The sequence below is a fragment of the Sphaerodactylus townsendi genome, linkage group LG03, assembly GCF_021028975.2.
Source record: "Sphaerodactylus townsendi isolate TG3544 linkage group LG03, MPM_Stown_v2.3, whole genome shotgun sequence".
NCBI classification, from domain to species: Eukaryota; Metazoa; Chordata; class Lepidosauria; order Squamata; family Sphaerodactylidae; genus Sphaerodactylus; species Sphaerodactylus townsendi.
Window position 1 is genome coordinate 12041339 of NC_059427.1, and position 16788 is coordinate 12058126.

Below are 16788 nucleotides of genomic sequence, written 5' to 3' on the forward strand. Positions count from 1 at the left end.
AAGACGACCTCGGGATGAACCTCTCTGCCCTCCCTCTACCAGCTCTCTGGAAGGGCAGGGAGGCTCGAGTGAGATCAGGCTCCACCTGCCCAAGGCTGGTAAGGCCACAGTTTCCACAGAAATGTGGGTCCTCAGAGCCGCCAAAGGTGCTGAAGCTCCACAAGCGAGGCTTTCGTCCTCACGATTAAGCCTCAACCCATTCCTAAGAACCCAAAGGGCCCTAATCTGCTTAAATACAGAAACTACGACCGGATGCTGGTCATTCTCAGACGTTGCCCTTCCCCCACTTGAAGCAGCTCCCTTCTGAAAGTATAATGCAGAGTGGATCTGCCCAGCTTGGGACCCACCCAGACCAGAATGATTCTTCCCTGTCTTTTCTTTCAGAGGAGTCTGTCCAATCCTGGACAGGCAACACAAATAGATCATTCAAGAGTTTCTCTGTCTTACCTACTCCTGCAGGTGACCACAAATAAATGCGGGCGCCTCCTCTCCTCTCCTCCTCCCCTGCTGCAGCCCATTTCTTCCCTTTCTCCTGCCTGGGGAGACACTGGGGGATCCATCAGCAGGTCCTGTGGCCTGCAAAGAGGGGATCCAGGGAGGGAGGCTTATCGGAGCTTTGGGCCTCAGAGACGTTCCACCCACGAACCTCGCCTGTCTATTCCCTCTGGAGGACCTGGCTTGATCTCCGCACCTTGGATCTTGGATCCCATTCACCAAGCCTCGGAAGTCTACATAAGCCACCCGCTGGCAGGAAGAATTGGACTTGGCAGTGATCAGTAGATTGTCAAGATGAGGACTTGAAATGCAACCTAAAAGGACTGTAAATGGTTGATGTTCAATGTTAATGTTAAAAGTGTTATTTGTGAAGTAAACTATTTTGTTTTAAATTTAGTTCTTTGCAACTCCTTCCAAGTTCTGTCCCACAGAACCCACAGGTTAGAGGTTACATAAACACTCGCCTTATGTTCATTCAGCATGGCGAATAAGCACTCAGTCCCATCAACTCTGAAATACTAATTTAAAACAACGATGAATACATAAGAAACAGTCCCATAAAAGAGCTGGACAAAGCCACTCCTAACAAGGAGGAGGGGCATGGTGGGTCCCAAAAGGATGTAAAGGGACCCCTCAGACAGGAGAATAAGGGGGAGGGGGGCGGGCACAATTCAGTGACTGGTCTCTCCAAAGGCCTGGAGGAAAAACTCAGTCTTATAGGCCCTGTGGAATTCACCAAGGGAGAGTGTTCCACCAGGCCAGGGCCAGAACCATGAAGGCTCCGTTCTCCTGTTCTTGTGATACTTTGTGAGGGTCTAGGTCAGGGGTAGGGAACCTGCGGCTCTCCAGATGTTCAGGAACTACAATTCCCATCAGCCCCTACCAACATGGCCAATTGGCCATGCTCGGCAAACTGATGGGAATTTGGATTCCCTCAGGAAAGCCATGGAATTCCTGATCTAAGTAGTCTGGAAGCCCAAGAGGTACCTTTGCTAAGGCTGGAGTTTCCTGTCAGCTGCCCTGCCAAGGTAAAGAGCAGAGAGGGGTTTAACATTTATTTCCTTTTATATGTATGTTTTTAATCAGTTTTTTTTTTACTGTGCTGTACTGTTGTCTATGCCAATAAAGGGCTTGCCTGCTGCTGCAAGAGGCGGTTGCTACTTGCTCTGGTCTTTTTTAGCTTCCTTGGCTTCTACAGGGAGAGAGGGATGCCACAGAGTCAGGGTGGATTTATCTGCTCTTGTGCTGCTGATCTTCACTAGCAGGTGAGAGGCAGGAGGAGGAGGAGAAAATTACTTAGCAGCTTGAAGCCTCTCCTCTCTGAGCCTCTCAGAGAAACAAGGTGCATAACACAGCAAGAGATAGCCAATAAGGTGCCGTTATGTGCTAGCTCCCCCACCAGGTAAACTGCGTACTGGCTAGAGCAGGTGCACTTGAAACCCCCATGCAGAATGGGTTGACCCAGAAAGGGTGGGAGACTCAAGCAGCAGAGGCTGCAGGAGAGCTCATGTAGTTTGGAGGAGACAAGGCTACCAGACTCTGACCTTGATTTGTATAAATACCTTAACACCTTGTTAAGGGTTAACATCATTTGTAATGGGTGAGAGTTCTCCTGAAACCTTCATCGTAATCGAATCCCTGTTACTGAAGCCCTTAAAGGTCTTCAGAGCCAACCCACTTTTGGAAGAATTGGACTTAGCAATATCAGAGACTGCAACTAGAGGACTTGAAATGAAATCTGAACAGGACAGCAGAGTGTGATGTTAAATGTTGATGTTATATATGTTAAGAAGAAGTAAACCATTTTGTTTTAAAATTTGTTGTTGCAAACTTATTCCAAGTTCTGCCCACAGAACCACAGACAGGGGTTACCTCTGATCCTGGAGAGGGAACCCGAGGGTTTGATTCCCTGCTCTGCCTTGAGTTGTGGGGCTTATCTGGGGAATTCAGATTAGCCTGGACTCCACAAGCGCCAACTGGGTGACCTTGGAGCCTCAGTCCCGCAGCTTCTGAGACTCTCTCAGCCCGCCCACCTCCCAGGGTGTTTGTTGTGGGAAGGGCCAGGAGTTGTCAGCCCCTTTGAGTCTCCACAGGAGAGAAAGGGGGGATATAAATCCAAACTCTTCTTCTTCTTCTTCATAAAGGTTTGAAAGCCACAGAGAAAAACATTTGCAAATTGGCACGAGGGCGACACTGTTCTCTTGCTGCCGTGTTGATATGCACAGGTCAAAAACATGTGGACACACAATCAAGCATCAAGACAACACAAGCACAGGGAAGACTGGCCGACAAGATAAAGGCAGAGGAACACAGGGAATAATAAACATGCAGATACAGAGGACAATAGGGGTTTTTATAATGTGTAGTTGATGCCTCAGTGACAACCAATGGCAGTTTCCAATGAGTGACAGGAGTCACCTGGTTTTCGATCCACCTGGTCCATCTCCTTAAAGGACTCTGGTCTGACTGGAACCATGATTACCAGCCAAGTGTAGGCGCAGGGGGGAGTGTGGAGGGAGCAGCTGGCAGTTTCTCAAAAATGAGGTGGCGATCACTGCCTTGAGACCGTCCCCTCGTCTTTCTCTAGAGCCAGATCTAGTTTATGAGGAGGCCTTCCATGCAGCCTTCTGTTTTGGAGAGGCATCGTTATTCATAAGCACTGTCACCTTTCCTGCCGTGTGACATCATGTGTGACATCAGATCTCTTCTCCAACATTCCTCTGAGGTCATAGCCGTCTTAATTCTTCCATGCAGGGGCACCGGAGCACTTCTCCCTCCACTCCAAGGAAGCTTCCAGCGTCTTCCTGTGACCGCTGAAGTCCCCTTTCCTGCATGACCTCTCTGGAAGTATCCCACCCCTGGCTGGTTGGCCCCCATGCCCCCACAGCACCGCCCTAGACCATCCACACACCCAGAGGGTCGGAATCACTCAGGAGGCAGCAGCACAGCCTCTGATATGCTACGTGGAAGCAGCGTGGCGGGAGGAGAAGGCAGCAAGAGAATTTGGATTTTCTGGGACAGGGGGGGGAAGCTGACATTTGCCCGGCCTGCCAGGATAATTTCTTGGAGTTGGCTGCTGGCAGTTGTGGTGGGGGGCGTAGCCTGCGTGATGGGAGCTGGCCAGTTAGGGGGGAGGGGTGGAGCGGGTCCAAGAGGGCCAAGATATCATGGTGGAGGCGCTCCTGGGCCACATCTCTTGCCAAGTATTACACGTGGTCGGAAGGACGTTCTGTTTGGGCACCGTGTTGTAGGAGGGAGGCAAACCAACTTTGTAGCTCCCCTCTTGGGCTGCAGGAAGAGTGAAGCGTCTAAGCCTGCAGAGGAACCGAAGCCAGAAATAATGGAGCCATCTACCCCTCATTGCTTGGCAACTTCAGAAGATAACACCATCTAGACCAGGGGTCAGCAGCCTTTACCACCAAAAAAAAGAGCCATTTGGACCATTTTCCATGGCCCCAAGATCTACGAGCCAAGAGAGCCTCCGGTTGGGCCCCTCCCTCACCTTTCCTTCCAGCTGCTATAGAGGACCATCCTCAACCTCCAGGCCATGCACAGAGCCACAGTATAAGGCTAAGAAAGAGCGCTGTCTGACCTCGGGCCATGAGTTACGAACCCTGATCCTGAACAATGTAGCCCCCCCTGATTTTTTTTTAGGTGACCCATTTCGGCCTCTTCCTCCCCCTGCACCCATATCCTTTTGAGACTGTGTCACTCACCCGCTGGTCCTGGGCATCCCTTATGGCTCCATTTGAGACGGGACGGCTTGGCTGTCGTTGTTGGCTGACTGCAACCCAGTGGGAGGCTTTTCCCTGGAGATTGTAGAAAACAGAGTTCTTTTAATTTAACGCAAGAGAAGCTGCTCCGCACCCTGCATTCCAGCCCCACAATGGTAACCAATTACTTCTTTCTCAGGAACAGTACAGCATTTATGGTGGAATGATCAGCACTCGGCAGAGGTGTAGCTAGGGAAAATGGAGCCGAAGTGAGGAAATCACAGGTTCATTACCCACCCGCGACCAGACCATGTCCTCTCAAAGTCCACCATCACGTGCAGAACATGCCCCAACACACAAATCCTAGACACACCCAGGGCTGCCCTAGTTTAAACAACATTAGAAGTGATGCCTGTTTTGAAGGGAGGAATCCACCCTGAAACAGCATTGCACTTTTAATGTTGTTTAAACAAAAGAGCAAGCGAGGCAGAGACATCCATGGCTAGCCCAAGAGTCACACTCTCTGCACATTGGGGCCAAGCAGAAGGGATTTGAACCCAGGTCTCCTCCTTGAGGAGGCACACCCACTAGTACTCAAAGCATTTTAGCATCTTATGCAGCCTCAGTCAGAACTGACTGTGTATAAAAAATAAACTTTCTCTGCCTGATATATGCTTCTTCTTTTTTTGTCCCCAGATGCTACCAAATCATTCTACTTTTTTTGCAATATAACCAAGAATGTCAGGCTAAAGCATACACCAAATCAATGAATAAATAATGAGAGTGGACATAAACTGCAATCCTATGCAGAGTTACCTCAGCGGAAGCCGAATGGAAATCAATGGGCTGAAGTTTGGAGTAGCTCTGTACAGGACACAATGCTGTAGACTATTCACAATACATTTTACTTCACTCATTGGCCCACCTAGCTCAGTTACTATCTTTCCAGGGTCTCAGGCAAAGAAAGAACTTGTCCCAATGCCTACTAACTGGGGTTAGCACCATTGGAGGTGTCGGGAACTGAGCCTGCATTCTTATTCAGGCAAACAGGGTTGCCATCTCTGGCTTACAAAATTCCTGGAGATTTGGGGGGGGGTGACTTGGGAGAATTTGGGGAGGGGAAGAAGCTCAGTGCCAATATGTCACTGTAGGATTTTTGTTTATCCTATACTCTATGGTATATCATAGAGTCTATACCATTTCTGCCAGGGAACTGGTCTCTGCAGTCTGAAGACCAGGCCCCACTTTGAGATTGGTGGTCCTAAATGCCAGGCAGGTGCTCTCTCACTGAACCACTTCTCGAGGTGAGTTTTGTGGCCAAGTGATGAATCAAATGGATTTCTCCAGTCTTAGTCCAGTCCTAGTCCAACATGTTTGTCACTATATCCATCAGACTGTGTCCCTGCCAGAAGGGATAAGGAACTCCCATAGTATTTTCTTTTATGTACACTGAGAGCATATGCACCGGAGACAAATTCCTTGTGTGTCCAATCACACTTGGCCAATAAAGATTCTATTCTATTCTATTCTTCTAGTCTCTCTCCCCCAAATGGCACTGCTACTCATGTTTAACCTCAGAAAGGACCGACAGAGAGGAAAGGACATTCTCTGGACTTCCTGCCAGCATGATGTAGTGGCTAGAGTGTCAGACCAGGATCAGAGAGACTTGAAGCATGCAAATCCTTGCTCTCTTGAAAGAGCCCTGCTGGAGTTTACCTTCAGAGGCGTAGCTAGGGGAAAATGGAGGCCGGTGCTGCTAAATCACAAGGTTTTGCTGCCCCCACCCCCCTTGGCTGCCCTCCCCTCACTACAACCAAAGTCTGTTTTGCAGACAGAAAGGGAGAAAAGAGAAGGGGGGATTTGCTTTTGCATCCCAAGAGGGAGGGGAGCAAGCTTCCAATTGAGCACCCAGGGTCCCACCAACACCTCCTGACCCACTGAAACTGAAGGCTTGAAGCTGGCAAGCTTGGGGAAGTCCTAGAGATGCTGCCAGAGAAAGGGGTGGGGAGACCCTGTTTTTTTCCTTCCTCAGAATGCAGCAGCATCCTGAGTGAGTAAAGGGGCCAGATCTGTTCCCAGGTTTCCAGTCCTGCAGAGCATTTTTTGTGGCAGCAGCGGCTGTAGCAGGACTAGGGGGGGCCCTGGTAGGGTGTGTGGGTGCCTCTGTCCTACGCTGCTCCCCCCCCCCTTAAGCACTTACCTTGTCTTGCTTCTCTCCAGAGTCTCTCCTCTGCTGCGTTTGTTCTCTTCCTTATTTACAACTCACGTCACTTCCTGTCTTGCTCTGCTTTCCCTCTATCAACTTCCTGCCCTTTGTTACCCCCACCCCCTCTGCTGCATCTGATTGAGTGCCCTCCAGGCTCCTGACCCCGTCCCCAGTCACAGTTGCTGGGGTCGTTTGCACACGGCTCGCCTAGCCTGGCTGGCTGGCTGCAGAGTCTCTCTGTGAAGGGGGGGGGCAGAGAGCTCCTCCTCAGCCCCTCCCCCCTTTTGTTTAGGACGTTCACAGACGGTCCTGCTGGCTGCCGCAAGTCTGCCTGCCCGCCCGGCGAGGATGCTGTGGCCGCCTGAGCAGAGCTGCCGGTGAGGGGGGAAGGGGGAGGGGGCGTTGCTGCGTTTTTGCGCCCCCCACGTGACCTGGCAGAGGCGCACCCGGGACAAGCCGCCCTGGATGTCCCCATTGGCGCTTCGCCACTGGCACTCGGCGCATCTAAGGAAGCAACAGTGGTGGGATCCAAACATTTTAGTAACAGGTTCCCATGGCGGTGGGATTCAAACTGTGGCGTAGTGCCAATGGGGCGGGGCTGGGCATTCTGGGGGCGGGGCATTCCTGGGCGGGGCTGTGGCAAGGACGCAGCCGCTGCCCCGGTCCTTGGGTGGGAAACGAATGCACGCAGGCGCAGGCTGCCACGCACGCCGGTGCACCTCCTGCTAGACTGCTTCAAGTTCTGCGCGCTACTGCTGAGAGGAGGGGCGTAACTAAGGCAAGAATCACGTGGCCAAATCACCAATTAGTCACCCCCTCTCGGTACACACAAATAATTAGTAACCTACTCTCGGGAACCTGTGAGAACCTGCTGGATCCCACCTCTGGGAAGCAAGCTCCAACACAAAAAAACCTTACACAGGAATAAATTGTGTCAGTCATGAAGGGGCTACGGAGCTCTTCTTTTATCCCCCAGCGTTTACCTCTCTTGTCTGTGGCACCAATGTCTACATGATTGGCCACTAGCTCTTCCACCACATTTTCGACCCCAAGTCGTGTAGCCAGGATTAGCGGGGTGGAGCCATCATGCGCTGAGGCATCCAAGTCTGTCTGTCGGTGCCGGAGAAGAATCTGCGGGAAGAATCTTGCTGTCAGTACTGGGCTCTTTTCCAAATGTTGGTCTTTGCAAGTGTCTGTCACACCTCAGTCATAAACGGGTTAACTGTTTGTAAGTTAACATCTCCCGTTAGCTCCCATTGGAAACAATGGGGGATGGGGTACCCCCTTTGAGGGTCCATAACTTTGGCCCCCCTGAACCAACCTTTACCAAACTTGGATGATATTATCAGGACAGTCCCCAGATGATACCCTGAAATGTTGGTTTCACTAGTTTTAAAAATGCACCAGCTGCAGGCCAGAATGTGAAAAAACACCAAAAATACTACCCCAAAAAGCCTGAATACCTTGCATACGGTTTCATTCATATTCGGGCAGGGCATATTCAACCGATTTTTGCCCAAATATGCCCAAATTCACCCAGATTCGGGCCAAATCTGGTATTTGTTGCATCCAAATCTCCAAGCCTAGTTTGTATGTAAACAGGATGCTGAGGTGATATTGTAATGAGCTGACCTACTGATTGGAGATTGGTCCAGGGGTCTGCAACCTGTGGCTCTCCAGATGTTCATGGACTACAATTCCCATCAGCCCATGCCAGAATGGCTGATGGGAATTGTAGTCCATAAACATCTGGAGAGCCACAGGTTGCAGGCCCCTGTACTGGTCAGTCAGATAGCCATTGCTTACATCAGAAATTATAAAGTTAACTTGTTATCTTTCTTCCAGGAGTAACGGACATGGACAGAGAGAGGTAGAATGAGAATGGAGCAAAATGTAGTCTTCAGTGTATAGTTAACACTGTAAATATGTAACAGAGCAGTTCAGCATTTATTTGTTTTTATTCCATGTAACTCTACCCTTTTAAGTTAGTAAACTTTTCATATAAAGCAACCGAAAGTATCTCTGGCTCGCTTCATCTACTGGATGCAACTTCCATTATCTCTGCTAAGTAAGTATCTCTTTAAATGCACACCTACCCTGAATAAGTGAAATATCATGAATCAAGAGTTCTGAGCTCAGTGGCACAGTATTACCCGCAATCTGGATGAAAGAGGATTTCTACCTTGTTAGTGCCCTGCCCACAGTTCAAAAGGCCTGTGTCAAACCTCAGCCAGCCTTTAATCTCCTCCCCAGCCTCACTACAGATTCTCCACTGAGTAACAATACTTCTGCCATCCCTCTCCTCCCTTTATTAACCTGGAATACTCCCAATGCATCTGCTGCTATGGCACTATGCAAAGGGGTCCGACCCCACTCATCCCGGGCATTGGCGTTGGCTCCAGACGCCAGGAGTTTTCGGGCGGCATCAGCTCGGGAATATCGGGCCGCAAGGTGAAGGGGTGTCTCTCCAAAGTCTTCTTCTTGCCTGTCTGCTCCTGACTCCTCCATTTCTGATACAGGAATGTGGGCCAAAGGCATCAACGGTGTGAGGCCACAAACTGAAAGGGTAGAAAGCAGGGGAGTGAGGAGGACAATGCATACATTTATTTATTTGTATTCTACTTTTCTCCCCAGTTGGGCCTCAACATGGCTTAAAGCCATATTCTCCGCACCTCCATTTTCCTACAACAACCTTGTGAGGTAGGGTGGGCTGAGAGTTTGGGACAGGCCCAAAGTCACCTACCGTTTTCCCCCCAAAATAAGACAGTGTCTTATATTGATTTTTGCTCCCAAAGATGTGCTATGTCTTATTTTCAGGGGATGTCTTATTTTTCTGTGTTCTGTTCATCGGGCATGCTTCCAAACAAAAACTGGGCTACTTTTTACTTTCGGGGGATGCCTTATATTTCGCACTTCAGCAAAACCTCTACTCCATCTTATTTTCAGGGGATGTCTTATATTCGGGGAAACAGGGTAGAGAGCTACCACAGCAAAAGTGGAGATTGCTCAATCCGCGGCATCCAACTGGCTCAAAGTATTTTCCCATTGCCTTTCTGATAACTACAAATTAGTATTAGATATGTGTAATACAGAATGAATAACACTGGAGTCTGCTAGCACCTTAAAGTTTTCCAGGGTATAAGCTTTCTAGAGTCAAAGTTCCCTTTGTCCGTTGCCTGACGAATCTGATAAAGAGTCCTTAAAAAGTGCTCAAAAGCACCAAAAAAAAGATTTCCAGGGTATACGCTTTTTGAAAGTCAAAATTGTCAGATACCTGACAAATCTTATGACTGGAATTTTAACTCTCAAAAGTGTATACTCTGGAAATCTTTTATGGCCTTTAAAGTGCCACTAGACTCAAATTTTGCCTTCCACTGTAGACCAGCAAGGCTTACCCACATGAAACCACCTACAACATAAAAGTTTAGTCGAACCAAATCTAAATTAAAGGAGAAAGACTTAGAGACTTTGTGATACTGTGGGCTCAAACAAAGAAAACATTTGTGGACGTGGAGAGCAGAAAATTGCTTATTATTGTAGCCTGTTCCTTCACATGCCCTTACTGGCTACCAGGAGCAGCAGTGGTGTAGGAGGTTAAGAGCTCGTGTATCTAATCTGGAGGAACCGGGCTTGATTCCCAGCTCTGCCGCCTGAGCTGTGGAGGCTTATCTGGGGAATTCATATTAGCCTGTGCACTCCCACACATGCCAGCTGGGTGACCTTGGGCTAGTCACAGCTTCTCGGAGCTCTCTCAACCCCACCTACCTCACAGGGTGTGTGTTGTGAGGGGGGAAGGGCAAGGAGATTGTCAGCCCCTTTGAGTCTCCTGCAGGAGAGAAAGGGGGGATATAAATCCAAACTACTTCTCCTCCTCCTCCAGAAAGTGTCTTCTCCCAAACGCCTCCATAAGCCAAAATCTGACAGGAAGCCTTTTCTGACACCACAACAGCCCTATGGGTGACTCGTCCCTATATTTTCTCCTTTGGCCGCAGGGGCAAGACTCTTGGTTTTGCCAGAAAGGCAGACCTCTTAGTTTACCTGACTCTTGTGTCTTGACTTCTTTCACCTTGGTTTTCTTCTCCTCGGCTGAGGACAGCTTGTTCAACTGTGCCTGTTTCTTTGTCCTAGACAGGCCTTGATTTTGGTCTGAAATGGAATCAGGATCTTCCTGTTTTAAAAAAAAGGGAGGTGTGTGTGTTTTCAGACCTGTTCTGGTGCCCTTGTAGTGTGCCATCAGAACAGCAGTGTATCCTTTTTATTTATTTGCTGCTTTTATCAGTGGCGGAGGGCCAAGGGGGCGGAGGGGTGCGTCGTGCACCGGGCGCATGCCTGGGGGCACAAAATCGCCCCTGGACCCCTCGCCCTTTTCCCCACGTCCCCCATGCCCCCCGCGTCCCCCCACGGCACACACCCCCTTCCCTCACTTACCTACATTCCTTTTCCTTTTTTAGTACTTTTTGAGGATGAAAAAAGTGGCCTCTTCACAGTTCAGGCTAAAAACTGCCTGAGGAACTACAATTCCCAGGAGACCTTGGGGCTCACAAGGTCTCCTGGGAAGTATAGTTCATCAGTCAGTTTTTTCCCTGAACTGTGAAGAGGCAGCTTGTTTCAGCCTCAAAAAGAACTAGAAATAGAAAAGGAACATAGGTAAGTGTGAGAAGGGGTGTGGTGTGTTGATGATGTTATTAGGTGTTAATGGCTTCACGGGGCACAGGGGGGGGGGCATGGGGGGGCAGAAAAAAAAAACACTTTCTTGCACCGGTGCCCTAGTTTGGCTCCTAGCTAACGCCTCTGGCTTGTATAGTCTATCATTCTCATAGAGACTCGAGGGAGAGCACAAAATACCTTGGTATCCTTGAGGCTGAACGGTCCATCGAAATGTGGGCTTGGACACATATCAGGATCCTCTACAAATTCAGTACCTGACTTCATTGGCCTGCATTGAAACAGCAGAGGGAATTTTAAAAAAAATGTAGTCACACATAAGATGTTGGAACCTCTGGATAAGTATCTGCAGCAGGTATACAAGGTTCTCCCAGCCTCTCTGACTAGTCCACAAAACCTCGTCCTCTTCTTTTCTTCCATGAGTTCCGCCTCTGTTGCTCATTGAGGCAATCCATATTCCAGCTAGGGTAGCCACTCTGGGTTGGGAAATACCTGGAAATTTGGGGAGGAGCCTGAGGAGGGTGAGGTTTGGGGACAGAGGCCGAATTCCCACTGAAAATTTAATCTAGATACAACCAAGTTTCAAAAGAATCGGCACCTTTTCATCCAGGTTCCAACATCCTCACTGCAGCATGTCTCTAGTGAAGACGTCTAGCTCTGCCCCGGGGTGGGGGGGAGTGCCTACTGTCAGGGGTGCAATTGTCAAGCTAGCAGCACAAAAATTTCAGAATATCTGTAGGAGACCCTCCTGATGATATCACCCAGGTCTGGTGAAGTTTGGTTCATGGGGGCCAAAGTTATGGGCCCTCAAATGTGTAGCCCCCATCTCCTATTAGCTCCCATTGGAGTGTTTTTTTCCCAAAAGGGTGCATGTACAAACAGGTCCAGGAAAATCCCATAATAAGAGGGGGAGGGAGGAGCATTAGGAATGGGACTGATCTGTGTTCTGTGCTTCGGCAGTGGGGAGATCGCGAGGGAACCTGGATATTTCGGGTGACTATCGCAGGATTAATCTCCAGTGAGGATATCACCAGAGTTCAATGGGGGTGGATAGATTACCATAGAGTCCACCTTCCCTAGCGGCCATTTTCTCCAGGCGAACTGATCTCTGTTGCCTGGAGCTCAGCTATAATCCCAGAAGCGCTCCAGCCGCCACCGGGGGGGTTGGCAACCATAATTCCATCCATGATGATCTGTATTTTCCTTTGGCACCATTTAACCACCACCACCCGGTCTCCCAAAAAGTTAGGACTTTAATGGCATCTGTCTAATAAAGCCCTGAGGTGCAGAGCGGTAAGCTGCAACCACAACTCTGCTCAAGATCTGAGTTCGACCCTGACAGAAGTCAGTTTCCGGTCGTCAGCTCAAGATCGACTCAGCCTGCCATCCTTTTGAGGCCTATAAAATTAGTACCCAGTTTTCTGAGGGTAAAGTGTAGATGTCTGGGGATGGCAATGACAAACCACTCTGTAAACATTGTCTGCCTAGTAAACATCAGGATGTGATGTCACCCTATGGGTCAGTAGTGACCTGTGCTTACAAAAGGGACTATCTCTGCCTTTAAGAAGAAGAGTTTGGATTTATATCCCCCCTTTCTCTCCTGCAGGAGACTCAAAGGGGCTTACAATCTCCTTGCCCTTCCCCCCTCACAACAAACACCCTGTGAGGTAGGTGGGGTTGAGAGAGCTCCGAGAAGCTGTGACTAGCCCAAGGTCACCCAGCTGGCATGTGTGGGAGTGTACAGGCTAATCTGAATTCCCCAGATAAGCCTCCACAGCTCAGGTGGCAGAGCTGGGAATCAAACCCGGTTCCTCCAGATTAGATGCACGAGCTGTTAACCTCCTACGCCACTGCTGCTTTAACCTAATGAAGCCATTATTTTACACTGAATTATATATGCCAAGCAAATATTAAGGGAACTCAGAAGTAAGTGTAAACCCTGCTTAAGAATGAGATGACCCAGAAAGGGGTGGAGTCTGAAAAGAAGCAGAAGGCTGCAGAACTCATGAGGTTGGAGGAAGCAAGGCTACCAGGCTGGGACCTCGATTGATTTTATTAAGCCCTTAACACCTTGTTTAAGGTAACTGCAATGTTGTTGGGAACTAGTGGGAAGGGAGTTTATTTATTTTTTTTTGCAAAGAAGATTTGGACTTGGCAATATCAGTAGACTGTAAATATAAGGACTTGAAAATGCAAACTTAACAGGACTGTAGAGTGTAAATATTATATGTTAAATGTTTTAAAAGTGTTATTTGTTAAGAGAAGTAAACTGTTTTGTTTTAAATTTAGTTCTTTGCAACTCCTTCCAAGTACTGCCCCACAAAACCCACAGAAAGAGGCTACATAAGCACATGTGCCAGCATTGCAAATAAATAGATCGAGCAACTGGTTTTAATCTTACCTCTGTTTTTAGCAAGCAAGGGTCTTCTAATACCACTCCCACCCCTTCCCACCTTGTCTAAAAGACAGGGATAAATATTCACCACATTTTTATCCTTCCTCTCCAGAATCATGGAGATGCGCAGCTGATTCTCCTGTTCTCTCTTTTAATCTTTGCAAATGTTCTGTAAAGTAAGTGAGCCTGAGAAATAGCAATTGGTCCAAAGGCATCCTTTTGAATGCGAGTATTCCCAGATCTGGCCTGATCCTCTTAAAATTACAGCACACACAAGAATTGCCAACTCTTGGCAAGCACAAAAAAGGGGGGAGGGCAGGCCCCTTCCGGGGTGGGCCAACCTACTATGTACTTGCTACGAAGCTGAGAGAAGGAGCAGAAACTGAGCAGAAGGCGGAGAATGGGAAGGGTGCGGAACGGAGCAGCAAGAACCAAGGCTCCGTACATCCTGCCTATCCCCTCCCACTTGGTCTCCTCATTAGCAGAACATGCTGATATATGTTACGCAGATGTATTATATACTTTGTGCCAGTGGTTAGCAATGCAGCACTACACAGGCTCTCTATGCTGGCAAGAATGTTGTAAGGGCTACCAAGGCAATGCATCACACAGTCTACCTGTGTTCATACTCACTTCAGTCCAATGGCATCTTCACCCACAGGTTCTCTCCGGCATCGCCGCTTCTTGCCCGGCTGCGGAGCAAATCCAGGTGGAAGCCAGAGCAAGCCGTGTTCACGACGTTGGCGGCGGCGGATCCTCCACCCCCCAAAAAAGATGCCCAGCACAACTGCTGCAATTCCAGCCACCACACAGTAAATAAGAGGCCCAGGAAAACGGGAAGCTGAGGCCTGAGGATCTGAAGGTGGGAAGCAGAGAGTGTGAAATGTGGGCCTTGTCTTTTGGTCCATTACGACACTACTAACACAAATCACTGAGAAGCCTAAATTTCCCTAGGTCCTCTAGGATAAGCCAGTTCAAGACCATGATTGGCGGGCAGCAAGATAATGATATTAGAAGGCCTCGTGATGCTGGCAGATGCACTTGTCAGCAGTCAACTAAAGCAGTGGTTCTCAACCTTCCTAATGCCGCGGCCCTTTAATACAGTTCCTCATGTTGTGGTGACCCCCAACCCTAACATTTATCCATTCTACAGATGGAGAACACTGATGCAGAGAGTCTTAGGCGACCCCTGTGAAAGGGCCGTTCAACTCCCATAGAAGTCCTGACCCCCAGGTTGAGAACCACTGAGCTAAAGGATGCGTTGATGTATTTCTTATCTGAGCTGGAAAAAAAGTTCACAAAACTTAAATTGTGGTTGATTTCCTTTCCAAATGAAAGCTCTGAACTGTTGTTGCCATTTTCCAGCCTTTTTACCTCAGCTTTATTCCATGGAACTTGATTCTAGAAAAACCTGAATGTTAAGAGTCATGAATATTAAGCCCTGAAAGTTAAGAGCTTGAGGGGGAATATTAAGATACTAGCTGTACCCGGCCACGCGTTGCCGTGATGCAGTTTGGTGAAATGAGAAAGGAAGGGAAGAGGAACTGGAGCTTTCCAATACCCTGCCGCAGAAAAACCTATATACTCTGTGATCATTTCCCATACAGGGGAAAATCCATTTGCAGCATTCTTGGCTGTAATCACAGGCTGAAGGATGAATGTATTCGGGTAGTTTTAGCCCCCCGCCCCCCCCTTCCCGCAAATATGTACAGTGCCTATGTATATCGGAACAGTTTTTATGATTCTGCCAATGATGCTCCACTCAAGGCAGTGGGGAAGTTAATGACAAATGCAGTAGAATCACAAATACATTAGAACACAGTGTGTCCTGACTGGTGTGGCTAGGCTTTCACTAAATACCATGCTGCAGAGAAACCTATATGCTCTGTGATCACTTGGCATACAGGGGGAAAACCTTTTGCAGCATTCTTCTGTGTAATCATTTTAATCACAGGCTGAAGAATGAATGTATTCGGCTGGTCCCCCCCCCCCCCCGCCCACAAATATGTACAGTGGCTATGTATATGTGAACTGGTGTTATGATTCTGCCAACAACGCCGCGCTGAAGGCAGTTAAAATCTCTGGTGGAAGTCTTTTTTTTTCATTTGCAACGTAGTCTGTTAGTTATCCTGGATTAGAATATATAATTAGCAGTGCAATGATTGTATTACTTATACAATGGGATCAGTGGTCATGATGAGCATGGACTGAAGAATGCCAGTTTGTGCTGTAAGAGGTTTGTATTCCTAAGGCTTCGTAAGATAACAGAGTGGGGTGGATTATTCGTTCTGAGGTAATATTTCATTCAGGGAGAGGGCCAGGAGATGAGGGCAGAGGCTTCATGTGCAAGTGTGATTGTTTTCTAGATAATTTTCTAGATAATAGGTTGAGAGTGGTTTTGTATTTCATTTCTGTCTGGCCAGTACCTGTAGAGAAACGCTGGGCGCCTGGGGCGCCTCAGCTTCTGTCGTGCGCGTTGTCGGCCGTGGGCGGGGGTTGTGGTGTAGGAGCGAGCGAGTCAGTGAGGGATTGCTTTTTATTTATATAGATTATTGCGAGGTGTCAGTCTTTTAAATTTAACAAATCACACCCTTGTTTTTCTGTCAACTTTCAATCCAGCACAGGTTTATCAACTCACAAGGCAAAAAAAATCTACCCTTGTGCTTTTGGGCGTTTCCCCACTCACCACACACACACCCCCCCCCCCATGCCGCGTGCTGCTCTAAGCGTGCATCATTTCTGGCGCGCGCCCGGGCATCCCCACGACCCCGCGCAGAGCGCGGGTCATCAAAAGGCACCGTTTACAAGAGCGCCAGGAATGACACGCGCTGAGGGGGCATGACAGCGTCAGCGTCGGGGTGGCTGCGTTGTTGCCGCCCCTGTAGTGGGGAGTGCCGGGGGACCCCGCGCTACTTGAGGAGAGTAGCACGGGGCTTAAGGTAAGTGGGGAAAGGTCTTTTAACAGAAGCTGGAGCTGTAGAAATCAGCAACTGATGCTCTTCACCTCATGTAGATTGGCATGTTTATATCTGCAGCAGATTGGGCAGCTGTTAAAAGCTCCAGAGCAGGTGTTGGTAAGAAAGTTAGCACTCAAAATCCAAAACATGTATCATTAATACAGGAGGTATAGCAACCAACATTGTGCCATGTTTTGAGGAGACTAAAAGGGATTGGAACAGCTAATTAGATTAAAACACAATTCTTCCTTGCAATATAAAGTTGAATGTATTCCAGAAGGGGATATATTCTCATTCCTTTAAGCCTGACAGTAGCAGCTTCACCAAAATTGTTCCCATCCTCCTCTCAATGGAGAT

At 48.5% G+C, this 16788-nt stretch overlaps 2 protein-coding genes across 2 annotated transcripts in view; one reads left to right on the forward strand and one right to left on the reverse strand.

Annotated features, from left to right (window-relative positions):
* LOC125428885 (zinc finger protein 271-like) overlaps positions 1-16788 on the forward strand; it is a 1035007-nt gene that overhangs the window by 234065 nt on the left and 784154 nt on the right. The gene's annotated exons all lie outside the window — the stretch shown is intronic.
* The window catches only part of LOC125427680 (neurogenic locus notch homolog protein 4-like), a 50968-nt gene continuing 37799 nt past the window's right edge, over positions 3620-16788 (reverse strand). Inside the window, exons 8-14 of the mRNA XM_048487231.1 lie at positions 14108-14330; positions 11260-11350; positions 10453-10582; positions 8731-8972; positions 7328-7545; positions 6720-6785; positions 3620-3809 (exon numbers count right to left, since the gene is read on the reverse strand). Coding sequence (XP_048343188.1) covers positions 3620-3809; positions 6720-6785; positions 7328-7545; positions 8731-8972; positions 10453-10582; positions 11260-11350; positions 14108-14330 — 1160 coding nt within the window. The remainder of the gene's footprint in view (positions 3810-6719; positions 6786-7327; positions 7546-8730; positions 8973-10452; positions 10583-11259; positions 11351-14107; positions 14331-16788) is intronic.